This window comes from Thalassophryne amazonica, chromosome 5 (genome assembly GCF_902500255.1).
Source record: "Thalassophryne amazonica chromosome 5, fThaAma1.1, whole genome shotgun sequence".
Classification (NCBI taxonomy): Eukaryota; Metazoa; Chordata; class Actinopteri; order Batrachoidiformes; family Batrachoididae; genus Thalassophryne; species Thalassophryne amazonica.
The window spans coordinates 110,227,865-110,255,040 of NC_047107.1; the positions used below are offsets into that span (position 1 = coordinate 110,227,865).

The window sequence follows — 27,176 nt, forward strand, 5'->3', positions numbered from 1 at the left end:
TCGCCAAACATTGTAAGTGACAACAAAATACTTTATTATCATAATCAACATTTTTGTTTAAAAACAAAAATATCACACACACAACTTAAAACAAAATCTCCTGAGGTAGAGGGCTGACAAACCACAATACAAGGGTGTGCTGCTCCGTGGTGTGTGACACAGAGCAGTGCTGCTCTTACAGACAGAGAGGAGAATTTGATGAGTCTGCGTGCGCAGCAGTCAGTGCGTGCAGGAGAGAAAAAAAGCTTGAGTATCGATCTTTTGACACGAGAATCGTTCAATATCAATACCAGCGTTGGTATCGATATTATCGATATTAGGATCGATCCGCCCACCTCTAACTCAAAGTATTTCAGGCTCTGCTAGAAATTAAGGATGAGGAAATTGATGCTGTCATTTAACAGTATGACCAAACTCAACAGGAACTGCTTGTGTTTGTCAAGTTGCTGAGGCTGGAAGATGAAGCTTGCACAGTCGAGGTGTAACGATACATCATGAGTTATGATAACTGTATTGTGGAGCCTGTATGTATTTTTTTTGGAAGTGAATATTGTGATACCATGAAAAGTCAACTACTGCACAGAAGAAATGCCCTCCTGCAGAAAAATCATAAATTAATATCAAATATACAAACAGGAAACAGATTACATCAACAATTACAATTTATACTTCAGAATAATTTGTTTCTTTAAAGATAAACATTCACTACAGTTTACCCTCAACATAGTGTGATCCATGATCAGTGTATATGTATTGTATCGGGGAGCTATATTGCTACTGCACAGCGATAGAAACAAACTCACTTTACAAAAGATGAGACTCATCAAGCAGGAACATCAGAAAGAGTTGATGAAGTTAAAGAAAGTAATTCAGGTTTCTCCACTTTTATCCAATAGAAAGTAATAAAGAGAGAGTACCATCAAAAAAAAAAAAAGTGAAAACTTTTCACGAAGAGCTTGTTCAGATTTCCACGAGACTCAAAGCAAATTCTGCTAAGGGTCCACCCTATCGGATACCAAAGTTGGACAGAAAAGGTTTGCATGATTATTGTTACTTGCGTAACTCCTCTTTCTCTCTCTTTCTGTGAAGAATTGTTCAGCTTTGTCCTCTCATCAAAATATTGACATCCACATGACATGATAAGGGGAGGTGAAGGCGGGGGCCCTTATGGAATCTGTGGGGTCGAACTTGGGCCATACTAAAATACAAAATGGGCGAAAAGGAGCAAAGTGGGGACTGATAATCACGAAATGGGGGTACAGTGTAACGAAATGGAGCAGTACATGTAGTAGAGGCTGATGCGCCATCTGGCGTTCAAGAGATGAAACTTCAATCAATGGGTCAGTCTGTTCCATTTTGTTATTATCAGTCCCCATTTTGTCCCATTTAGCTAAAAAAAAAAAAAACTTAACAAAAATACTTAATTGAATCATATTTGGAGTCAGTCTGCTCCATTTCACTACATTTAACTCCAGTTTCATTATTATCAGTCCCCATTTCGCTCCATTTCACTTAAAAATAATTAAATAAAAGTAAATAAATGAATCATAATAAATCATATTTGAAGTCAGTCTGGGTCAGTCTGCTACATTTCGTTACTTTTTAGAACCATTTCATGATTATTAGGCTCCATTTCACCCCATTTTGTATTTTAGTATAGCCGGTCATACTTGATTTGTATAATAATTATTACCATAATTTGTGAAGTTTATTGACGGTTGTATAATGTCTATTTAGGATGGAGGCACTCGGTTGCCTGTGGTAGGTAATTTTGTAGCATGTTTTTTTATTTCAGTATATTGCCCCCCCCCCCCCCCCCCCCCCCCCCCCCCCCCCCCCCAAATATACTGATTACGCCCTTGAAATTTGGAACGCACGCGCGTGCCTCCTCCATCAGCTGATGTAAATAATTATGTTTGGTCGGAAGTGTTTCTGTTTCGTTGGAACATGAGGGGAATCAGCTTTTTCTGCACTTATCGGAAGGACAACGTCAACATTTAACGGTTTGGTGACCTTTTGTCATTTAGCTGCCTTCCTTTTGTGGCACTAACGTTTTCCTTTGGAATCGCAATTGTGTAACAGTTGGCCTTAGCAAGCTTGTTAGCCTAGCATTAGGTGTGACCATATTTCTGCGTGAGTTGACTTTAAGCGTCTTTATTTATCCCGTTGTTTGTCACTCCGATAGTTAAAAACAGAGGTATTCTCCCCCCTATTCTTTATCAGACAGCATGGTTGTTCATAAACTCTATACCCGGGAAGCTTTTGAAAAGCTATGCTAGTTGTTGCTACAGCCGCGTTCGACAACACTGTTTCCTGTCTCTCAAACTTCAGCGACTCTGTTGAAGCTTAAACTCAGTCTTGGTTTGTTGCTGAAGGTGCAAGTTGTGAATAACTATTACAACTTTACGAAATCAACAGTTGCTGTCGATTCGGCATAGCCTACAAAGATTGTAGTCGGCAAAAACTTTCCTACAGCAAAATCAGCCCCGTGAAGTTACTCCTTAGTTGTCTGAACATGATGGAGTTTGTTTTATTGTGGTTTTTGTTTGTTAGCACCTTTTTTAAAAGTTTGTGTAATATTTTATTTGATTTAAAAGACTTGTGCTCTATTATCATGTGTTCTTAAGAATTAAAGGGGTAATTTTGTGCATTGACATGGTAGGCTAACTCTCCCACAATACGCTATGTTCCATAGCAACCAGCATGAAGGGTAAAACAAAGTTTTTTTTGTTGTTGTTTGTTTTTTTTTTCCTCATAGGAGGTTTATATACTGGACAAAGCCTCTTCCTGACGCCACCATTTTGTTTTCTATAGATACCTGGTGTTGCTGACCAAACGATCACCTCTAAAAATTGGTCTGCCCTGTCTTCATTGTGCCTTCACTGCACATGTGTCTGACCCTCTACACCCAAAGTGATCAAAGGGAGTAATTTGATTATTAACCATCAGATGACAAAGTAAAACCTCTTAAATCATTTTAAAGTCAGTTTTAAACAGAAATGAGGCAGTTTTAAGCAGAAACAAGGCAATAATCAGTGAGTTGCTACTGATGCTCTCTAATGACATAGGCGCAGCAGCAGCACATAAGACTCAGGCGTGCTACTGTGGCGCTCTGATCACTCCCTTGTCTTTTACTATGAAATAATGCTGAATTTATGGGGAAATGATTGTTGTGCCAAAGTTTCAGATATCTGTCGCTGAGATGGAGTGATAATCAGTGAATCACTGCTGACGCTCAGAAATAACACATGTGCAGCGAAGAGAGGGCAGACCGTTCGGTCGGCGACACTGGAACAGCTGAAATGACACCCCTGTTTGGGTGTCGCCATGTTGAGAGCCCTGTTTGCACTGATTTAGGATGAACTCATTAATGCATAAAGGGGTGGAGTGTGGGTGGCTGTGTGTGACAGAACAAGCCTGAACACACCCATCTTTTCAAGTCCGAAGTCCAAACCACCACATAACAAGCTACTGTCAGTTCGGGTGTTTATTAAATCAGATTTTTGGGGACTGTGCTGCGGTTCTCCTCACAATTTGCTTTGATGTGGACATTAAAAATTATGAGCCACTTATTTTCTCAGTAATCATATGTAAAGTGGGTCTAACAAATGAAGCCACCAACGGCTGCTAAAAGTGCTAACACCATTAGCATTCAACATTAAAATCGAGCGGCTCACTCAGCGCAAATATTGTCAGAGACATCTTAGATAATCGGTTAGGACGTTTCATCACACAACAAGCCATATTATTCTAGGTGTGTGAAATAAAATGCTGCAAACAAACAAATGGGCAGTGACAACACAGCAGCTGCTGCAAGTGGGCTCTGAGTTACAGTTGGAGGCTACGAGAGGAGTTGCCACTGAGCTCCGCTGCTGTCACTCAAAGCAACCACGCCCACAATCATACAAACTTTATATCTTAAAATATCTTCAACTAAGAAGTTACAAAAAACATTCACCCCTCACGTTTCTAATTGCGTTTTTAGCTTCTGGTTTGTAAAGAAAATGTGCGTTTCAGACTGGTTGTCATGGAAACTGGTCTGATATGGGAAAATCAGCCAATCAGAGCGCACGTAGCATTGCAGCCATATAATAATAATAAAAAAAAAAATATATATATATATATATATATATATATATTATTTATTTATTTTTATTTTTTACAGAAAAAATATCAGACGATGGAAAGTCACAGTCAAGGTCGACCATGGGGGAAACTGGTCAAAGTGGACTCCATTGAAACTGAAGTGCTGCTTTTTAACAGGGAATGCACTGTCGGGCGTAAAAAAGGTATGCTGATTTAATTCACTAGTTATTGAATTAATGACAAATGCTGTATTCTGCAGGAAAAGCCCAGTTAACCTGTTTGATTGTGGTTTTCCATAGTCATAAATGTGAGGTTACAGATTAAGAACAGTCCTGTCTGAGGCACCCAGACGTAGCTGTCAATGTCTGGAGCTTTAAACACAAAGGCTTCTTTTGGTGCACCAGACATAGACACCCCCCTCTGATGATAACAAAAGATGTTTATTGAGAAAGCGTGTATAGAATGTTAAGTAGGTTTTTAGTATGGCCTTTCCTTTGGAAAAGTTTGTGTGCTTTCTTCTGGATGATTTTTTTTAGTGTCACTGTCATGAAAAATTACCTTTTTTTTTTTTTTTAAACACTCTGTTCATTAAACTTTTCTGTGATGACAAAAGCAATTTTATAGCCAGTGGCAGGTGCCACAAATATCAAAACAGTTAACAAGCTACGACAACACTCCCCCACCCCGACACACACACACACACACACACACACACACACGCCAAACAAGCTAGTGGAAAGTAAACAAGTGACACAAAGAACCAGTGAATACATTAGTAAATAACATTAAAAGTAAATAAATAACATTTTAAAATAAAGTATACATACAAACATGCGTGTAACATGTTAAGTCTGAGCTGTAAGGCAGATTAAGAGTGCTCCTGCACCTTCTTTAATTTCGGTGCTTAAAAGAAGTTCAGATGCTGCCACCTTGCTCTGAGGGTGATGGTGTCATTTTAAACTCTCTTCTACGCATTAAATATGTCTGAGTGGAGTGCTGTCTGTGGCCAGCCACCAAGGATGTGTAATGTTAGTTTCTTATTTACTTATCTATTAAAATCAACCTTGATTGATGTCTGACAAAAAAAAAAAAAAAACTCCAAAGAGCCTTCTTCAAATTCAGTCCAGTATAGCTCATTGCTTAACACAACTAGTACAAATAAAATGCAGGCTTTTCTGTAAATCATTTTATTTATAAATTTGCACTTTAACACATTATTAGGTCTGTACACAGTAGTTTAATTGAGACCAGCACCTAAACACAGTTGTCCTCACCTTGTCAATATGTAGTAAAATACAGGGACACTTGAAGAGCTGCCATTATTACCTCTGCCAATGACGCTGGGTGGAGGTTATGTTTTTGCCCGTTTGTTTCTTTGCGAACAGCCTGGAACTTGCAATTTTTCATATACTGTTCTGAATTTTTTACAGAGGATTCATCCTGATAAGCAAGAACTGATTCAATTTTCAAGGTCAAACTCAGGAAATGTATAGGAAAAATCCCTATCCTTTAACATTAAATGAATCTTCAAAAATTTGTAACTCTGTGAAAAATGATTGAATTTCTTTCATATTTGAGAACATTATGTTGGATGGTATCCTTTTTCGACTGACAAAGTTTGATCTGGATCTGATCCAAATTACAGATTTTGTGGACATTGAAAACCCCATTTCATATATATTTTACATTAGATCTTAATCAAATGTTCCCCATTCCCTCTCATATTTAAAAGTGAGTTACAGACTAGCACTCACTATCAGTTGACAAAGTTTGAGCTGGATCTGATCCAGATTGTGGATTTTGTGAACATTTGAATCTAAGATTGAAAAGCCCATTTCATGTACATTTTGCATTATATCTCAATCAAAAGTGCCTCTGTCACTCATTGTGTTATGGTTTACCTACACCACCAAAATTGGATGGTGGTTCTAATTTTATGGATCCATTCTGAAACTTAATGGGTTCTTCGTTTTATGAAAAACAGCTGTATAGATTTTGCATAATCCTGCTGACAAATAAACCAACACATGAAAAAGCTCAAAACATGTTCTCCTACATATTAATTACACAGTAAATATGGCTGGCCTGCATCCCTTTTAGTTCAGATTTTTTTCCCACTCAAAAATAGAATAAACCAGAGTGAAGAACCATAATTCGTTCCACACTGTGGTGAGAGAGACGACATCCTCTTTGTGTACATCCTCTTCTTTCATTTTCCTTTCAGTTAAGGGGATAGTCTCAGCCATAGCAAAACATTAGATATTTACAAGTTTTTCAAGATCTTTTGAAAATACATTTTCAGAAATGGGGCAATGGTTACATTTCTATACTTTAACAGAACTACTTAAAATAACATTGTCCTGAAAGTCTGTCTTATCCTGTTCATTGTTTGTATTTCTGAGGCTTTTTTTTTTTGGCCAGGATGTGATCTATCCTTTCCAGCCAACAAATTGGTCTCAGGGGAACACTGCAAGATTGTACAAGATGAAAGCATGGGGTTGGTGTGGCTTGAAGACATGAGGTACAATATATAGATAGACCTATCAGTGAATTTCTCAGTCATTGCATGGTCCAATACGACAATTTCCCATGGATGAATACCAGAAATCTTATACATGAGTACTGGCCATTATAGTGTAACAATGCTAAGTCAACTATATCTCTAGAAATCTGAAGTACCATTACATTACATAACTGAACACAGTTTATTCTGTATCTCTCTAAAGGATATTACATTTAGTTTCCTTCTCTCTCTGCCACAAACACACACTGAAGAACAGCACACTAACTGGGATTCCGTTGCATTGCCATCATAAATGTGCTTTACTGGCTGTAACTAATCTTCTCATCATTGTTTTGATACAATGGCATCAGGTGCTATTTTGGACAGAAATCTCAGCAGCACCGTGATGGCAGGAATCGTATTTTGTGGTTATTTCCTCAAACAAGCCACAATGTATTGCACTTTCATTTGTGCAGCTTGTGTACTTTGAGCTACTTTTCACTCCTCCTCTTCTTGACAGGTTTGCAGCACAGTAGCTGCAACCCGCTTTAGTTTTAGCTCCTCAACATCTGATGTATTGGAGTGATTCCATGTTTGGACCCAGAAGTGTGCTGAGCCTGCAGCAGGCTGTCTGTTTTAACAGGCTCCAGTCACGTGAACGTGTGTGGAGCCGTTTTCCCTCCACTCACCCTATAACTGCAACTGCATCAAGATTTGCACCGTTATGACTTTAAATAGAAGTCACCATGACAGAAAATCATGTAAGAGGGGATTGAGCCCATCATCAAACTGGTGGGTGTGGCTATAGATCAGCTGGCACTCATAGAAGCAAATTGAATGTCATGTCTGCCAGTTGTGACTAAAATTAAAAATGCGACTTTGAAATAATTTCAGCTTCATTTGAAATCAAAATGTGTTTGAAAGAAAACTGATTTGTATTCTAGATGTATTCTAATCTGTGTAGATGGCTGATCTGTCATTTCTGCCCTTTTACAGAACTGCTTGAAGCACTTTAGAGTGACATTTAATTGCATATTTTTCTGTCTGTAGCACAAATGGCACGGTGATTAATATGTCCAAACTTGTCAAGAAACAGAGGCACATGCTGCAAAATGGTGACGTCATCTACTTTGTATTCAGAAAAAATGAACCAGAACAAAGTGAGTTTTCCCATCTGTTTCTAACCTTTATGTGACAATTTTGTGGTTGTTTAAATTTATAGGAGGAAAAATATTTTTTTCTTCTTTTTGCTATATAGACATTGCATATGTTTACCGCTCAATCACAGCACAGGAAGGTACTTCTCCAGATAGCTATGGTAAGTACTCCGGTAATTCATCATGCAGTATCCAGTCTTTACTGTAATTCCACAGCTACAGTGTCATGGAAAAAGTACCATGGATTGGGAAAGCAAAAATTTAAGTGATGACTGTACAAGTGGTGACACATGGATTGGTATGTTTTTGTGTGTACAGCTCCTGGTAGGATTTTCATTTATTTATCTTGGTCAGGAAAATAAGTTTGAGCCAGTTTCTTATTGGTGGTGGTTTTTGGTGGAGCATTGAAATTCAACACTTCTAGCACAACACTGCAGTTTCAGTTTGAACCGTGGCTGAATTTTCGAGCTGTTCGAAAATGCCCTTCATCCCGTCAAAACATTTGAGATATAGTGCTTTTGGTAATCTCTTGAATTTTTTGTATTTTGTTATGTTGTCATACAGGCCGTAACATCACTCGCAGGTTTTCAGAAGGACGGTGTGCTATTGTTGATGTGAACAAATTGTGTGGTACTAGCCTGGCACAATGCATAATCACACCATGCGCTAGACCAGCAAGTTGCATCATGAAAGCATGCGCTAGATCACATTTGTGTGGATCTGTGATCTTCACACTCCAGTTTGTCACTGTAAAATAGCCCATGAATGTCCATATCAGTGAAAATGAGTACAGGATTTAAGTCTGTTTCTGCAGTGTTGTCCAGGAAATTAAACTGCAGAGAAATTGCGAAAAAGGCTAATGTTACTGAAATGAAGCTGTACAATGTGGACTGGTACTGGAAGTAGCACAGTTGATGTAAGTTGTCAAGCTTCTGGAAAACCAGACAGAAACACCGTTTAAATGGACTGCGAAAGACGTTAATAATAATTACAATAATGTCCACAGTTTATTATATACAACTTGTTTAATAGTAGTCACAGGTCATGGAAGGTCACATACAACCCCTGGCAATAATTATGGAATCACCGGCCTCGGAGGATGTTCATTCAGTTGTTTAATTTTGTAGAAAAAAAGCAGATCACAGACATGACACAAAACTAAAGTCATTTCAAATGGCAACTTTCTGGCTTTAAGAAACACTATAAGAAATCAAGAAAAAAAAATTGTGGCAGTCAGTAACTGTTACGTTTTTAGACCAAGCACAGGGAAAAAAATATGGACTCACTCAATTCTGAGGAATAAATTATGGAATCACCCTGTAAATTTTCATCCCCAAAACTAACACCTGCATCAAATCAGATCTGCTCGTTAGTCTGCATCTAAAAAGGAGTGATCACACCTTGGAGAGCTGTTGCACCAAGTGGACTGACATGAATCATGGCTCCAACATGAGAGATGTCAATTGAAACAAAGGAGAGGATTATCAAACTCTTAAAAGAGGGTAAATCATCATGCAATGTTGCAAAAGATGTTGGTTGTTCACAGTCAGCTGTGTCTAAACTGTGGACCAAATACAAACAACATGGGAATGTTGTTAAAGGCAAACATACTGGTAGACCAAGGAAGACATCAAAGCGTCAAGACAGAAAACTTAAAGCAATATGTCTCAAAAATCAAAAATGCACAACAAAACAAATGAGGAATGAATGGGAGGAAACTGGAGTCAACGTCTGTGATCGAACTGTAAGAAACTGCCTAAAGGAAATGGGATTTACATACAGAAAAGCTAAATGAAAGCCATCATTAACACCTAAACAGAAAAAAACAAGGTTACAATGGGCTAAGGAAAAGCAATCGTGGACTGTGGATGACTGGATGAAAGTCATATTCAGTGATGAATCTCGAATCTGCATTGGGCAAGGTGATGATGCTGGAACTTTTGTTTGGTGCCGTTCCAATGAGATTTATAAAGATGACTGCCGTAAATTTCCACAGTCATTGATGATATGGGGCTGCATGTCAGGTAAAGGCACTGGGGAGATGGCTGTCATTACATCATCAATAAATGCACAAGTTTACGTTGATATTTTGGACACTTTTCTTATCCCATCAATTGAAAGGATGTTTGGGGATGATGAAATCATTTTTCAAGATGATAATGCATCTTGCCATAGAGATAAAACTGTGAAAACATTCCTTGCAAAAAGACACATAGGGTCAATGTCATGGCCTGCAAATAGTCCGGATCTTAATCCAATTGAAAATCTTTGGTGGAAGTTGAAGAAATGGTCCATGACAAGGCTCCAACCTGCAAAGCTGATCTGGCAACAGCAATAAGAGAACGTTGGAGCCAGATTGATGAAGAGTACTGTTTGTCACTCATTAAGTCCATGCCTCAGAGACTGCAAGCTGTTATAAAAGCCAGAGGTGGTGCAACAGAATACTAGTGATGTGTTGGAGCGTTCTTTTGTTTTTCATGATTCCATAATTTTTTCCTCAGAATTGAGTGATTCCATATTTTTTTCCTCTGCTTGGTCTAAAAAAAGTAACCATTACTGACTGCCACAATTTTTTTTCTTGATTTCTTATAGTGTTTCTTAAAGCCAGAAAGTTGCCATTTGAAATGACTTTAGTTTTGTGTCATGTCTGTGATCTGCTTTTTTTCTACAAAATTAAACAACTGAATGAACATCCTCCGAGGCCGGTGATTCCATAATTTTTGCCAGGGGTTTAGATTCTGAACTGGGTGAGACAAGAACATGCCTTAGGCCCCATGTTCATACAGCAGTTTTCTTTTTTCTGGTAGGAGACTGCCCACAAACACTTCATCCAAGCAAGATTCATCCAAGAGATTGTGGTGCTGGGGGGCATGTAGCATGCGCATGGAATTTGTTTTTGTGACAACAGTAAAAGACAACAACTAGTTCATAATGTGTAGCGATTGTGAAAAGTGCTCACCCTCAGCAGGAAACTGGCATCTGTCCAGCCTGCTATCACTGAGTTCATATATAGAGACTGTAGGTGATGCAGTGACATGTTTCTGAAAACTGTCGGAGGGAAAGCACTCTGGGTGTGATTTGGGGTTTTTTTTTCCCCCTATTTTTTTTCCCTTCTCCTGGGCATGGCTGCATACACTCCATTCTTATTTAGAGCACATGACCAGGAGCAAAAAAAAACACTGGTGCCCAGAAAAAAAAAATGGACATGGGGCCTTAAAGTATCAAGTTCAACTACTGCCACTATTTCAAACATACCGCATTAGAAGCTATTTCTTCTGTGTCTGAGCAGACGGAGGGATGCCTACTTACAATCCAGTGTCTCCACCTTCAGACCTGTCACTGTCTGTGGAGCCAGTAATGCTGCTGGGCCCTCCTAGAGATCCTATGAGAGAGGAACCTCGGCCATCCACTTCAACGTCCCGCCTCTGCTTTAAAAACAGTAGCACCTCTGATCCCTTGACAGCCACGCCCTCCGCTGCCTGTGGTAGGTAGTATAAGTTCTGCAAAAGGTGCATGTGTGAAGAGTAGCTTGCATCAAAAACATACCAAATACCTTGTCCAACAAAGAGTAAAATCGGCCACGGAAGTTGTCGGAAAGGGAGGGGTTGTTCTGGTATCCTAAAAAAAAAAAAAAATGACTTCTATAAAGTATGTATAAACATTTTTTACCTTTTTTTTCCCCCCCTCCATTTTACCAGTCCAAGCTAACGATGCTGCCCCAGTACCAAATGAGAACCTGGAACCAGAAACCAAGAGGAGGAAACTCTGTGATGGTTAGTGTTACTTGAACATAAACTTGTCTTTATTTGATTACCTCATTTCATTTAATCCCTGATGAGACTAATAAAGGGCTTGTTGTCACACCCTACACTATCCCTTCAACCCAAAATCCATTGTGCACCCCCCCCCCCCCCCCCCCCCCCCCGATTCAACATCATGCTATGCTCACCAAGGCAATTAGGTTTTGTTTTCACTCTGCTTTATGTGTGTGTGAGTGTGAGAGCATTATGGCTGTAATGGCAAAGTTAAATGAAGTTTTTCTTTGTTTTAAATTAACCAGCATTTTTTTTTACATTGTACATCTTATTAATTCTGTAATATTACTGCAACTGTCCTCATTAGATAAAATTTTAGTGTAGTGGTAATGTCGAGAGAGCGGAGCGAGGGGGGGGTGGGGGGGGTTGGGGTTGTAGTTGGGGTTGTAGTTGGGGTTGTAGTTGTGATGGTGCAGAAGGGGGGAAGCTTTTGAAAATTCAAGCTAAAAATTGGCCATTCTAGGTGTACCCAAAGGGGAAAAGCCAGGTATGACAGCCCAAGTCCCTTCATCATGTCCAGAAGGCTGGGGAAGTTTGTTGAGTGGGCAATCTCATTCTGGGTTAGCCAGTACATGGCCCTCAGTGAGGCAGTCGGAGTCCGTGGACATTTTTAAGTCAAGACTTAAAACCTATTTATATTCTCTTTCATATGAGTAGTTTTTATTTTATGTTTTGTTTTTTGTTTTTTTACTTCTGTTTTTAATTAGGTATTAGTTTTTTTTTTATGTTGAACTGTTCTGTGTGAGGCATCTTGAGACGGCTTTTGTTGTAATTTGGCACTTTATAAGCTGATAAAATTAAAATTGAACATTTTATTGAGTCTTAAATAAATATGAAATTGGTTACTGGATCCTTAAACTCGACATAATAAACTCTACATGGTGGATCTTTGATCTCTGGACATAAACAGAAATAAAATCTGTTAGTTTTGGTCAAAAGCATTTCCTTTCAGACATTTATTGGCATGAGTGTCTTTCCATACCTATGAGCTGTGCTCGCTGCAGATCAGGTTTATAAAAGAATGCCGGACGTCTCATTTTGGGAGGAAAAAACGTTTAGTAGTTTATTGTCTGTATTGCAACGTTTGTAAGAGGTGTCATTTTATTTAAAGCGGTGATTCATTTTGAAGTTATTAATTCCGAGCGGACTCTGTCTCAGCAGAGAGCCGCGCACCGTTTGAAGCTCGTTTCTCGGCTGCAACAAGACAAGAGTCCCAGTTAGTGATTTTAATCCACACAAAAATGACTCATGATATATTAATGGCTTTCAGAGGGCTTAAGAAGCGGACTTACCGCTTCTGAAGAGCAGCGAATCAAAGAGCCACGAGCCATTGAATCGAAGCATTGCTTCGATTCACGCTTCAAAGTGGAGTCGCGCTGCAGAAACGGTTGATTACAGACGCTGTATTGAAAATTGTAATGGTACAAAATAAGCGTAATGGTCCAAAATTATAGCGTAACGGGCCATAATGCAAGTTATGAACCATTATCATACAAATAGGGAATTAGTCATCTGGGCCCCCAAGGTTGTCTTCCTCCTTTTTTTGAGAACCACTGGTGTTGCATGCTACTACTTGTTGTGTTTTACAGACAAGGATTATGCCACAGAATTGCCACAAACATCAAATGCAGAAGTGGCAGATGGAGACAAGGGCAGTGTTGGGTTGGGGATGTCTAAACTGCCAACTGAGGGAAGAAAGCCAGACAAGATGGAGGAGTCCCTGACCTGTATTATTTGTCAGGATCTCTTGCATGACTGTGTCAGGTAAGATAAAAAGGTTATTTCATTCTTTCTTTGAGCCGGTAACCCACAGGGCCTTTGGCACTCTAGTTCTCATGGTCATAATTTGTCATTGTTGCTGATGTCTTGCATAAGTCCACCAACTGGCAGTATTTGGTGATATCAGACAGTAGACTCTTTTGTGTGCATGTGTTTATTAACCGCCCTTTTCTTCTTTAGCTTGCAACCCTGCATGCATACTTTCTGTGCTGCCTGTTACTCAGGCTGGATGGAGCGATCATCTCTTTGCCCCACCTGTCGCTGCCCCGTGGAGAGGTTACGTAAGAATCACATTCTCAATAATCTGGTGGAAGCCTACCTCATCCAGCACCCAGGTTAGTGCAGCTGATGCATTTTGCATTTTGATGGTAGTTGTTTACATGTTTGCAGTAACTGGGTAAGATGTTTCAGCTCTTATCCTAATTACTACTTCTAGTTTCACATGAGTGAAAAGTCTTAAAGACCAATAAGAAGTCTTTTTGAATTAGAATGAACATCTCCTACCTGGATGACTGAGAGCTTTTGTTTGCTTCCCTCAGGGTGTGGGATTGTGCGTCATAGGAAATTTGGAATTCTTAGGTGCCATTTCCTGCGTTTTTTAGGGCATATTTCACCACAAAATGCAATCACAGAAAAAATACTTTATAACCTATTTTTTAAAAATTAATTTTAACTTGTACAGTCTGAAATGTGATGCTGTGACATTATGATAAGTTACAGAAAACATTTCAACTATCTTTGGCTAAAGGGGTGAACAACATTGCTGTACCTTGCTGAATTATGGTCTTGCAGAAATTTATCGAACTGAGTCACTTTTTGCTGAATAGAACATTCAGAAATGACATTCAGCAGGTTTTGTTTGTCTATGAAAAGGCCACCGCCCCCCAGATCTGCCCCGGGTTGGGTAGTACACACACATACACATTGTTTTAGTTGTAAACCTTATTATTCCATTAATGCTCAGATGCTTCAAAGGGGATGGGCAAAAAAATCAATACCAGCATGGAAACAAGGCAACCAAGACCTGCTTATTAAAGAGCTCAATGAGCGCTACATTTTTTTGTTCCGTTGCGACTGATGTTTGTGTTTTTGTCTCAGAAAAAAGTCGCAGTGAGGAGGATCTGAAGAACATGGACAGACAGAACAAGATAACTCAGGATATGTTGCAACCAAAAGTTGAGCGGTCTTTCTCTGATGAAGAGGGTAGTTCTGATTATCTCTTTGAGCTCTCAGACAATGACAGCGATTCTTCAGATGTTAGGTAAATAGTCCCCCCCCATTTTAAATTTTTTATTGTAAATCATGAGTAAAAATTGTCGGTGTGATGATTGATTGTGGTTTTTGCCTTCAGCCAGCCTTTGGTGATGTGCAGACAGTGTCCTGGTTACAGGAAGGATGTTGGTCAGATGCTTTTTGCTACATCTTCAAATTATTGGGTTCCTGGTTTTCCAGTCCCTTCACCTTTTCCTCCTGTGCCCACTCCATCAACTCAGGAATGTTCTGCAAAGCCCACAGGAGAGGAACCCTCAACATCTTCTAATCACCCCTCAGGTACCTCCACTCATGATTACCTGCAGCACTGATCATGAACCAGCACTCTGAAATCCCGCTTGTGTGTCTGTATCTTTTATTTTTTCCTTCTCTTTTCCCAGCTTTTCAGGAGTACCACTGCCCCCCTCAGGCCTATCATCTGATTTGCACCTGCTGCCTCCAGCCGATGCCAGACAGACAGGCGGAGCTGAACAGCCGACAGGTTATTGCACAGCAATGTGAGTGCTCCCTGTGAGGTAACACATGGACTGTTTAAACTATACATTTACAATTAGTAAAACTATCATCTGACAGTGTATGAAATGTACATACTGAGATATAGAAGACTTTGAGGATGAACTTCACTAGAAAATAACCATAATTTATATTTTTAAATTAGTTTTGTTCGTTGATGAAATGGTAATATTGGTTTGAATGCTCATGAAACGTTTAGTTCCTACAAACACCGGTGTCATTGCTGTCTGCTGTTACAAGCTGCTCCACTGCTTTGTGCCACATATCACCAAAGTGTGCAATATCTGAAATATGGGTTTAAGAAACACCTGAGTATTTGACACCCCCCCCCCCCACACACAGACACACACACACACACAAATCCTGCATTTTATCTTCAGTTGGACATTAATAAGTGCTACATGGAGGTGAGCTGAATATGTATGTTTAATCTCCATAAAACACCTCGGTATGGATAGACTTGTGCGCTCAGTGTTCATAGTTTTGACGTTGTGTTGTATGTTATCAGGTGCACTGTGCCAGCGGCCTTTCTGCCATATGTACTGGGGTTGCCAGAGGATTGGCTGTCAGGGCTGCCTGGCTCCTTTCATTGGTATGTATTTTTCAGCAAAACAGACAGAGACCTCTGTCTCTGTTCTATTGTCAACCATGGTTCCATAAATATAAATCGTACACATTCAGGCTGAAAGTACAATCATGCCCACATATGTAACATTTATATCTTTATTGATCATGTCCAGATGTCATACTAAGAACACGCTTTCATATAAGTCCTAAACTATAGTTGCATGAATGTCCTTTTATTTGCTATTGTGTGCATTTCATTTTCAGCTGGGTAGTTGGAAGAAAAAAAAAAGTTTACTAAAGTCTCTTTAAACCTTTCTTCCAGACCTAAATCTGACAGATAAATGCCTGGATGGTGTGCTGAACAACAATAACTATGAATCGGAGATCCTGCAGGTAAATGTTTTTTTTTCTCTCTCTCTCTCTCTCTCTCTCTCTTCATACCAAACATTCTAGTCACACCCACTGTTTAATGTTCTTATTTATTATTCTTTATTCACTGTGTTTCTCTGAAGTCCCACAACAGTTGAAATTATTCTGTACACCTCAACAGATTTTTCCATTTATTAGTCTCTGTTTGTATACTTCAGTGCTGTCAGATTTTTTTTTTCTTTCAATGATGGGGAGTTAATCAGTGAAATCACCTGCTGATGTGGTTAGTAGAAATGAAGATTTTCTCAATCTTTGTTGAGACTACCAGTTTGGTATTTGGGATGACTTTCCCCCACACGCAGACAATTTTTATTTTGAATAAATGAAATTGTTTTAAAAACAATTTTCTATTTAACCAAATTAAATGTAACCAATTTAAATTGATCAGAATATGAGACAGCTGTGGCAAGTATGAAAACACTGGGAATCAAGCAACTGGGCAAAAAGCCTTTTTGTGGTACTGTGCTGTATCATCCATGTGTGTGAACATTCTTTTGTCAGAACTACTTGTCCTCCAGAGGGAAATCATGGCGAGATCTGCTCCAGGAGGCTCTGCAGGACTTACAGCAGGGAACGTACTCTCTGACTGGTAAGCTGTCATAGCCAAAGATGCATATGCCATATTTGCACATCTGAGGGCCCACCTGAAATTAAATTATTTTTTAATTACAGTTAGTTTTTAAATTACAGTTTATGAAGCACCCACCTTAAATAAATTCCATGGTCACATTGTAAAAAGCAAAAAAAAACAAACAAACAAAAAAATCACTGTTTTTCTCGTCTCTGACACTTCTGACTTGTGATGATGTTATCAGTTTGACCTGTGCTCTTAATATGAAAGACTGTTGTGCAAGAAACAGGAGCTGTTCTGTGACAATGGTTAGTTTTGTGCAAGCCCCAGTCACACAGTGAAGGAGTTAGTTTCAGTTTTTGTCCAATAAAAGTCACTTTTTACATCTGCAAAGTCAGTTTCTTGTCAGCTGATGTCCAAAGTTTGACAAAGTTTTGTGCATGTTCAAAACTTTGTGGAGATAAAGCAGACACCTTTAACGCTGCCTGCATCTTTGCTTGCCGGTTTGTGCTCTGCTTGTTTATTTTTTTCTGCGGCTCTCTGATAGATCATTCTGACTTTCTGATTGACCAAACTCCAGCACCAGCCAAGAATGGCTCATTTGTCAGATCATAAAACACGCATGTCAGACCTGAAGCCTGACTGTCCATAACAATGCCGGACTCCATAGCAGTTTGTGGAAGTTAATGGAAATATGGGACTATCTTGCACAAAGTGGGGCATCTGGTCAGCCAAAGCAGGCCGCACGAACAGTGAAGAAACATGGCGTCATGCTTTCAGACCACCACACTGCTTAAATCAGAATTTGACGTAACATGGAGAAAACTGACTTCATGTGTTCATGGCAACAGTCTGGATGTTCCACTGTTCAGTGAGAGGCTGATGGGAAAATTATGGATTTATTATTTTTTTTAATCTTCATGAGGAGGATCCATGAACAGCAACAAACATATTTAACTGCAGAGTCGCCTGGATTTAAAAAGGGATGAGCTTTTGAAACCAGAATGAGAACCAGCATTTTCTGCTTTAATAGAAATGCTGTGCAAAATGTTTCAGTGAAGTATTGTCCGTGTGGTTAACAATGAAAACTGACTGTGCATGTGACTATTTATTTATTTGCTGCACCAGACATCAGTTGACAAGGAACACATTTAATAAATGACTAAAGAATGGGGGGAAAACACAGTGATTCTTTATTTGTGAGGAAATCAGACACTTCAAACCCCAATAATGCAGAGCAGCAAGGACATGAGGAGTAATATCAGTCACAGTGACTTTATTGTGACAAATGTTCCAAAAGTACAGAGGTGAATCAGCAATCTAAAAAAATCCCACAAAACACAGTGCAGCAAAATTGACTACAGGGGCGCCAGAGTGAAACAATGAAAACACTGGGCAAAAAGATAAGAAAAGGAAGTCAAAAGGAGCGATCCGGAGAACTGGTATTTACAAGGGAACCATGACAAGGAGCAAGACTCAGGAAACATTCAACAATGGACCAGCGCTGACAGACAAACGAGAAAGTGCTTAACTCATTGAGTACCAGCCATTTTCAAAGTTCAGAACATCCCAGTGCCAGGATTTTTCAGCATTTGAGTGTTTTTTTTCAAGACCCATAGAAAATTGAGTTCTGTGTCCATGTCAATAACAAACATACCAAAAGAAACTTCAGACTTTCCTTTATCATCAGAAAAAAAAAAGTTTGTTTGTACCTCTTTCCATTCTTTAGTAATTGTCTGCAGAACATGGGTGGGTATCACTAAAAATGCTGATTTCTGACAAAAAAAACTGAGAAAACTGGCTTTTTGTGACAAGCAACATTTCAAGGAGAAAATGTCTTTGATTATAATTGTTTTTGCTTCAGTGACATCTCAAACATTATGAAAAGTGATCCTATTGTATAATACACCAAAAAAAAAAAAAACCGTCAGGGGAGGGACTCCGTCTGTCTCTTCTCTCGGCGGCGCGTCTTTTCCTTCTGGCTCCCGCGTATCGGACTTTTTTTATTTTAATTTTTTCAAAAACCTGATGGATTTGAATCACGTGTGCTTGCATGAGCCTGTCGATTGCGTCATTTGCTTGTAAGCGGCCTTTGTGTGAGGTGTGTGTCATGCACTTGGCGTTTTTTCATTCCAAGGAAAAAGATGGAACGACTGGAGCAGCGCGACTGCATCACAGTTTGACAGCCAGCCAGGTGGAAACCAGTCGGATTAGGAGTGGTACAACGTAAGACGTCCGCACAACGGTGGAGAGCGAGCCGCGCTCCAGTCCACACTCACACTACTACCACCCACAGAATGGGTTCCCTTGTAATTACAACTCTAATTTTTTTACACAAGCTAGATCAGCTGATTATCCCGCCCCCCCCCATAAATAAATGTAATTGGCGCGATAACGCGTCTTTGGCGCTGAGCGTTACTATCTGAAAAGACGTGTTTAAGCATCAATGGCACTCAATGAGTTAAGTGACAGGTGGGATTGACAGCAGGTGGGGAGATAACGAGAGGGTGGAACTGAAGACTCACGTGAATGAAACAGAGTGCAGAGAAATAAATTATCGAACAGACAGTACCCTGTGTAATAATAATCATGAACATAAAAGAACAACAAGAGAGAAGGAAAATAAACTACAATAATCAACCATAACTGAAGTGGAGAAGAAATCACAAAACCAAGAGCCAGCATAAAACTTTAAAGTACAAGAGTGAAAGAACAACATAAAAAAAATATAAGAACAGAACACAAAGACTAATAATTAACACAGAAAAGCAATGTGAAAACTCCACATGCGAAGGAGGGCAAATGGAAGACACACACTACTGACAGGGGCAGATGCAAGGGTGGAACAAAAGGGACCAGACCACTGACAGAACAACAGATAAACCTATACAGAACATAAGACTAAATGAACACATACACAAAATGTAAGGAAAGAAACAACTGAATACTTACAGAATATGATAATACTTAAAGAATTAACTATCATGAGGCAAAACCAAAAAACACAGCCAAATAGGCTGCTGGGCGAACCACAACAATTTTATTGAAATGGGCCGTCCAGCAAACACTATCTGGTCTTGTTTATGCAAATGCCCACCCCCACTTCAGGCAGCATTTTGAATGGAATGCTCAGACACATGAATATGGTAGTTTAACCATTTCCATCAGTTCACAGAAGGTCTGAGCAACATGAACTTTTTTTCCCCATTAGGAACTAACACAGTCTTCTTCAGGGAGATGAGCAGGACCATGGGCCTGCTGTTGTTGACTTTGCCTCTTGGTGTGAGGAGTCTTTTCTGGAGTTAAATGTGTCAAAAACTAAAGATATGATTATTGATTTTAGGAAGTCTACCTCTTTTCCATCACCAACTGTTATTAAAGATGCTGATGTTGAGATGGTGGAGAGCTACAAAAATTTGGGTATGGTCTTTGATAATAAACTTTGCTTCGAACCTCATGTTGATGTTATCTCCAAAAGGGTTCAGCAAAGATTCTTCTTTTTGAGGAAGATGAGAACCTTCCAGGTTTCTTCTGAGATGCCTCTCTTTTATAGAAGTTTATTGAATTGGTTTTGACTTTTTGTATTGTTGCATGGTTTGGAAATTTGAATTGTTCCAATAAGAGTTGTCTTGGCAGAACAGACAGGTCCTGATAAAGGCTAATGCTATTCTGGATTGTCCTAATCACCCACTGAAAAAAAGAGTTTGATCTTCTGCCCTCAGGCCGTAGTTTTAGGGCTCCTATGAGGAGTACTAAAAGATTTCAGGTCTCGTTTATCCCCAGTGCAATTTCATTACTTAATGGCAATTAGCCTTTGATGTTCTTGTTTATTTTGCACTACTATTGCTTATTTGCACATCCACATATTGCACTTTTGTAATACTTTGTTTTGTCATGGATTCTGGATTGAATATTTGACATTGTATGAGTATTGTTTTTATTGTTTTTATTATGTTTGATTTTAGACTTTTAATTGGGTCTTATTTTCGCTGTTAATATTATCTTTGTGTACCTTGTCTTTTGTGTGCTCCTGCTGCAACACTAATTTCCCTTTACGGGACAATAAAGAAATTCTGATTCTGACCTGTCACACCTTGACTATTTAGCCAGCATATGCCAAGCATATTAAAAACACTGGCATATGCTGGCATACATCGAGTAACTTATGGATAAGGTTTGCGTAAGTTAAAAGCAGCTTGAAGAACACTGATATTCATCGTCATATGTAGTACGTTCAAAGATTTTGGGCATGCACAATATATGCGGGATGTATGCCAGCGTATGTCTCATACGTCCTACACACGTGGACCAAAAGTTGTAGGTAAGTTATGCGATTGTTGACACGTTAGTTGTAAGTTACTCATGTCAATATATGCCCATTGATGTTGTCCATTGATTGGCTGTGCAACTGAAAGCTGCAGTCATGTGAACAGTTCAGACCTTTTCAAATATTAAAACCTATACTAGGAAGGAAATTATTAGTAATGGAGTGGAAGTCTCCATCAGCCCCATCTTTTACTCACTGGCAGACTTCTCTTGGCCAACTAGCTTCTCTAGAGAGGTTATCTTTTAGACTATTGAACAGACTAGAAGATTATAATCGCAGACGGGGCCCCTATCTGGCTTATATTCAATTAACGACGTCTTCGAGCTCAAATACTTTAGGCATCTGAATAGGTTTACACAGCTGAAACTGTATGCCCAGATTTTGTTTGGTAGCTTTTTTTTTTTACTACTTTATTTATACTGATATGTATACATATGTATATTTGTATATTTTATCTATAGACCATTTCTGTTTTGTATTGTCTTCATTATTTAATTTTTGTTTGTGGGTTAAATGTTGTTACAGTTCACTTGAAGTCACTTGTCTAGGACCAAATCTGATATTATATGGATTGTTGTCTGTTTATTATTATTGTCTGAAAACAATAAAGGTTAAGTCATAAAGTTCGAGTACCCTGATCCAGTCAAAAGTAGGCCCTGGTTTAAACACTTCATAGTAGCCAACTTAACAAGCTGGTGTCCCAACAAAATAATCACGCGGACGACATTAAGGTATCACATAGTTTTATACTTTTTTTTTTTTTTCTTCATGACAATTTGCCTTCAGAAACACAGCTAGCCTATCTGGTGTGAAACGGGCATTATTGAGACGCTTCAAAGACGCCTTTTGTTGAAATGGCTAGGGAGCATTTCGATGCAGAATATATTCTGGGACGGAGGAAGGTGTTGTTAATTTGCAGTTTTGTCTATTTTTAATTTGTCACTATTTTGTCAGTGTTATTTTTTGTTGTTGTCTTTAAAAATATCTCTGGCCTGGTGGGCCACAAGGTCAATAATACTGCAGGTTAAACCTTGCTACTGCTTATTTACGTAATGAGAATAAATGTAAAGTCATGTCACTTGAGATTATGAACCCTGCTGCAGTTAAATATGGTATGTAGAATGGATACATTTTAAATTTCACACCAAGTTCTGAAAGCTGATTCCCACAATATCATAGTAGGTAGTGTCATACATGGAGCAAATGAGCAGCTGTACTGAGTTGTGTTTGTGTGTTCGTTGACTCGAATTCATTTCACCAACAGTATTTTTGGGGAAATTCTGAATTGTGTGTGTGTGTGTGTGTGTGTGTGTGTGTGTGTGTGTGTGTGTGTGTGTGTGTGTGTGTGTGTGTGTGTGCGTGCGTTTTGTATTGTAAACAAATACAGTAATTACCAGCAGAGATGTAGATTCCTTGACAAAACAAGCAGAAAATCACTTATTCTCTTCTGTCACTCAGTTTGTCACCAGGGTGCAGTGCCCCAATTCTTTGTCAAGAAAAATCCTTAGAGTAAAGAAAATAATTATTTTTTTGTCAGGTGACAGAGATGCAGTAAAGTCTAAGCTTCACAGCTGCAACAGGTCTGAATTCAGCTGCCACTATCAGAAAGTAGCTCTTCAGCTAAACACATTTTATGTCACAGGATCATTACAGGCTGGTGACATTAATGGTATAGCTTTTTCTACGTGATGACATGGGGTGATACTGCTGGATACATTCATACTGGTTCATCACCCAGCCATAGTGTTGTGTATGAACCAGACGTTCTTATAATGAAGAATGGAATAACTATGTTGTAATTGTGCTTTTCTCTGTCAGATTGTCACATTTCTGCAAACACCGTCCTGTGCCGATGTTGTGGTCTGCGAGCCTTCAAAGAGCTGGCCTACAAGTACAGAGAGAACATCCCTTCATCTGAACTGCCAGGTCGGTATTCACTCGTCTTTGGTCTATAGTGAAACAGTCATACAGAGGCAGCACTTACTCATCAGACGAGAGCCGCACACCGATGCTTCTGACATCAAAGGAGTGACTGTACGAGGTGACAAAAAAATGCAGAGATAATAATAATAATAAGGCCCTTTATGTAAGGCTTTGTGCATGAATGAATTTCAACTGGACACAAGTTTGTTCACTTTAATATAATTTGAGTGATTGAGTCAGTGGAATGGGACATTACCAAAATAAATACACCAGATGGCAGTAATGCAACATGAAAATGTGTTGCTGCCTTAAAACCACAAAGAAGTCACAATGAAACTTTTCATTGTTGGAGGTAGCGATGATTTTGTGAGGGGGAGGGGCGGCTGGCATTGGCCCAACAAAAAAAGTCATGGGTTCAAAGCCCACCATGCCTATTCTGCTACATCTGGTGTGAAACAATCTGTGGCAACAGCCAAAAGAAGTTAATTGTGAAAAATAAGACTTTGAATTTTTATTTTGGTTATAAACCAAAATCCACTCATTCTTGAGGGCATCTGTCAAACGTTTGATCCACAGACGTTTTGTCTGCCAGTTGGCAGGTGACATTTGAAAGATCAGGTGTTGCTGTTGAGTCCTTTTGAATCCCAGATAAAAATCTGAATAGTGTGCCAGCTTTAGGCAAGTTAAATTTTGGTTGAGAATGATGGAACAAATCATCCCATTTAATGATTTGTGTTGTAACTTCATTTAATGTCCTGTTGGCAGCTGCTGTATCGGCGCGTCCTGACTGCTACTGGGGACGAAACTGTCATACACAAGTGAAAGCACACCACGCTATGTGAGTCTAACATCCAAACCACCACAGAAACTCATGTTTTTTTTGTTTGTTTTTTCTCAAACCGTAAACACTTAAGCCTGATTTATGCTGCTCTGCGTTGCTACGAGCCGTTTCCTTAGCCTGACGTGCACCTCGCAAAAATTGAAGCTATACATTGAAATGCTAGACTGCACTAGTTTCACTCCAAATCCCAACATATTAAAATGGCGATTGCATTTCAATCATGAATCAAATAAATAAATAGAAGTCCTGAAATATGGCCACCTTTACAATACAGCATTGAAAAACTACAAAGACACTCAAATGGCCAGCAATTCACGGAGGGAAACTGCACAGAACGTTGGTTTGGAGGTCGCTGAGGGACAAACTGCTCCAGAAAAAAAATGACCAGCGGCAGTGACAATGCAGGTGGCAAGAAAGTCCCTGCCTTGTTCTTTACGTTGCCACAACCACCAACGCGACAGAGAACTTCGAAAGCATTGCAACCATGGCAATGTGATTGCATGGTTCTGGAGCTGTAGGAGCATAAATCAGGCTTTTGTCCTCTCTCCTTTGAGTCTCCGTAGGCTTACGTATCCACACTGCTTGCAGCTCCTGCATTTCACCACTGTGAGGAGCCCTTTCAGAGTACAGTGGTCCCTCGTTTATCGCCGGAGTTACGTTCTAAAAATAGCCCGCGATAGGTGAATTCCGTGAAGTAGTCAGTGTTTTTTTTACAATTATTATAGATGTTTTAAGGCTGTAAAATCCCTCAATACACACATTTTCTCACTTTTTGATCCTGTGTAAACACTCAAAGTTCAAACCTTAGTACAAAAATAAGTCCAGTATTATAGAATGAAACCAAAGATCAAAACCTGTTTTCAGGCGGCCCAAACATTTGTTTGAGAAATAAAAATAGAATGTTTTCCTATAAATAATTATGATGGCTTTTAGAACTAACAAATTTAATTTTAACAATCAACCTACGAGGTTGGACACATAAGAAATTATTAATAGTAACTGACCAGTATGTCACAGTTCCTGTGATCGTGCCTCTTCGTCGTGGCGCCGCTCCGCAGCATGTTTTTCCACCTCGGGGCAGGTTCCTTTTTCCGAGTGATATGGGTAGTTGTTGGCGCTCTTTTTTTCTTCTGATCGAGAAGATTCTTATAAACAGGCACACGCAGAACACAATGCGCGTGCTTTTTCGTCGCTGCTGGAGCGCTCTGCATCAAAACGGCGAGTGTAGTCTCTGGACCTGTTGCCAGATTTTGGCTGCAACTAAGCACAGCAGACAGTTTAAAAAAAAAAAAAAAAAAAAAGCATGCAAAATTGCACTAAAAAAAAATCTGTGAACTGGCAAGACCACGAGAGGTGAACCGCGATATAGCGAGGGAACACTGTACATCCAGTTTGTCAGCATGTCCACCTGTTAATGCCACCTGTCTTTTACTTTTAGGAAATTCAACCACATATGTGAGCAGACTCGCTTCAAGAGCTGAAGGAACACCCGGCTGAAGGACACACCCCAGACCCCATTCAGTGGTTGTTCTGGTCACTGTGGCCAATTGCCTCTTGGGGTATTTGTTCTTTTTGGCTCATTATGCAAAGACTTAGTACAGAAATTACAGTCAGCATCCATTTCAAATAATAACGTGACACCGGGCTGTATAGAATAAAGCTATGCACATTAATCTAACATGCTTTTCACACCTGAGTGAGCGTTTCTCACAACCCACAGTTTAAAATGTGATCAGTTCAGAGTCAGTGCGTCTGCATTCAGGCCACTTTTGTCTTATTCCATTCTGGAGCTAATTAATAGCAGCGTGTTTAGTTAATATCTTGTGACTCATGCGATGAAATGTTTAGAGTCCTAAGCGTCCGACAGCAGGCGCATTCATCGTTAAAGCGCAGAGCTCGCCTGCCGGTTGGACTCAGTGCCTTGGATTGAACGACATAATAAAACAGGAGCTGCTTTCTACGTTCACATTACTAAATTTTTAATAAGAATGCCTGAACTCTGAGGGGTTTTCTGGCTTTGCCCATGCAGGATTGTGTTCTCAGGCAAAAGCCAAAATCCATGTCGATTGAGTTCATGTTGGAGAGGGATTTGCATTTTGTAACACTGCCTGAGGATCCTCTGGATAATCATCTCTAAGGTGATTAAAGCAAAAGGGACTTTAAAAATTATTTTTCCTTCCTTCCAGTATTGAGGGCGAAACTGCGGTTTGTCAATGCATCGGGTAGCTTGTATCTGTTCAGCATGCTGACGGTTATCAAACCGATGTCTTTGCATGATCACAGATTCATGTTTTCCAGCCCGAGTTCTCGGAACCCAAAGTATTTGAATGTTTTCCGTTTGTCCCTGGTTGGCGGAGTCAGGTGTGTTTGGCCAGTCGACAACAGCTGGTTGAAAAATGTAGCAGGCCTGATTTGGTTCATTATGTGTACGTAGTGCAGCAGGGAGAACTGGAAAGTACTCTTGGGTCTGAAGACCAGGATTGGGGCAATGATGTCATAAATTGATTTTTTTTTTTTTTTTTTTTTTTTTTTTAAACTACACATTTGGTTGGATCTCTCTCTGGTTCCTCAGGTACAAAAGCTGCTGTTGTGTTTGCGATTGCAGGTGAAGTGTGTTTCTGATCACATCTGCGTTATCTTAAGTATCACCACCAAGTTTGTCTTTCATCATGTAAATGGGCACAGCTTATGTCATCTCCTGTAAATATGACAAATCAGTTATTTACATTGAACATCTGCACGTAAGCTACAGGCCTTACATATATTAAAGAAATAACCTTTATTTCAGCATCTTTGATTGTGTAGAAAATATGTAAGATGAATAGAAATGTTTGTGTTGTACAACTATGAAGATATTTGCACATAATTAACATTTGGAAATCTTTTGCAGGATTTTATTTTTTTTAGTCCACGTATCACCGGAAAGCTGTCTTCATCTGGCAGCTGCCAGCATTCTTGATAATTTTCAGAATGCACTTAGAATGTGTTTTAAAAAAAAACTATCCTCGATAGTATAAGTGCTTAACGTTGGATAACGGTGTGCTTGGTGAGTCCTGTTACCAGCAGTTCGAGTGGTGACATTTGAAGATGAGTTTACAAACGGCACCTTTTCTGCCTTTTTTCTGGCTGCCTGTTTGATATTTTTGTTCTGTGTTATTGTTCTCCTCCCCAGTGACGGTGGGGCTACACTGGCATTCCTTAGCAGCTCAGGCCCTCGGCACGAGCCCGGCTGAGTTTTAATTATTCCCCACAGGCCACCTTAAGCCCAGCCAGCAGTCTGGCTGTTAAAGAGGCTTTGGACGAGTGCTTTGCATTCTGCCTGAGATGATGATACTATAGCAAACTTTACTATGGACCAAACTGCTCAGGACAACCGCTGAGAGAAGAGGCAGG

At 39.5% G+C, this 27,176-nt stretch overlaps 1 protein-coding gene across 2 annotated transcripts; it reads left to right on the forward strand.

Moving 5' to 3' along the window:
- Positions 1 to 1,883: 1,883 nt before the first annotated feature.
- LOC117511116 (E3 ubiquitin-protein ligase CHFR-like) lies at positions 1,884 to 27,126 on the forward strand. Of its 2 annotated transcripts, XM_034171081.1 has the most exons (18): positions 1,884 to 2,003; positions 4,166 to 4,289; positions 6,508 to 6,607; positions 7,640 to 7,749; positions 7,848 to 7,907; positions 11,036 to 11,230; positions 11,445 to 11,519; positions 13,151 to 13,325; positions 13,521 to 13,675; positions 14,439 to 14,601; positions 14,692 to 14,891; positions 14,993 to 15,109; positions 15,634 to 15,717; positions 16,015 to 16,085; positions 16,623 to 16,710; positions 22,838 to 22,945; positions 23,708 to 23,780; positions 25,222 to 27,126. In XM_034171081.1, the coding sequence occupies exons 2-18, from the start codon at positions 4,181 to 4,183 to the stop codon at positions 25,262 to 25,264; spliced, it is 1,926 nt and encodes a 641-aa protein (XP_034026972.1). In that variant the 5' UTR covers positions 1,884 to 2,003; positions 4,166 to 4,180; the 3' UTR covers positions 25,265 to 27,126. The 2 variants fall into 2 exon arrangements, with proteins under 2 accessions (XP_034026972.1, XP_034026974.1); XM_034171083.1 differs by lacking the exon at positions 11,036 to 11,230.
- Positions 27,127 to 27,176: the final 50 nt, after the last annotated feature.

Bases quoted from the DNA above. Each gene is read 5' to 3' on its own strand.
- LOC117511116 (XM_034171081.1), top strand. From the start codon at position 4,181: ATGGAAAGTCACAGTCAAGGTCGACCATGGGGGAAACTGGTCAAAGTG. The intron at 6,608-7,639 runs GTACAATATATA...TTCTGTCTGTAG, and splicing joins GTGTGGCTTGAAGACATGAG to CACAAATGGCACGGTGATTA. The intron at 16,086-16,622 runs GTAAATGTTTTT...TTCTTTTGTCAG, and splicing joins ATGAATCGGAGATCCTGCAG to AACTACTTGTCCTCCAGAGG.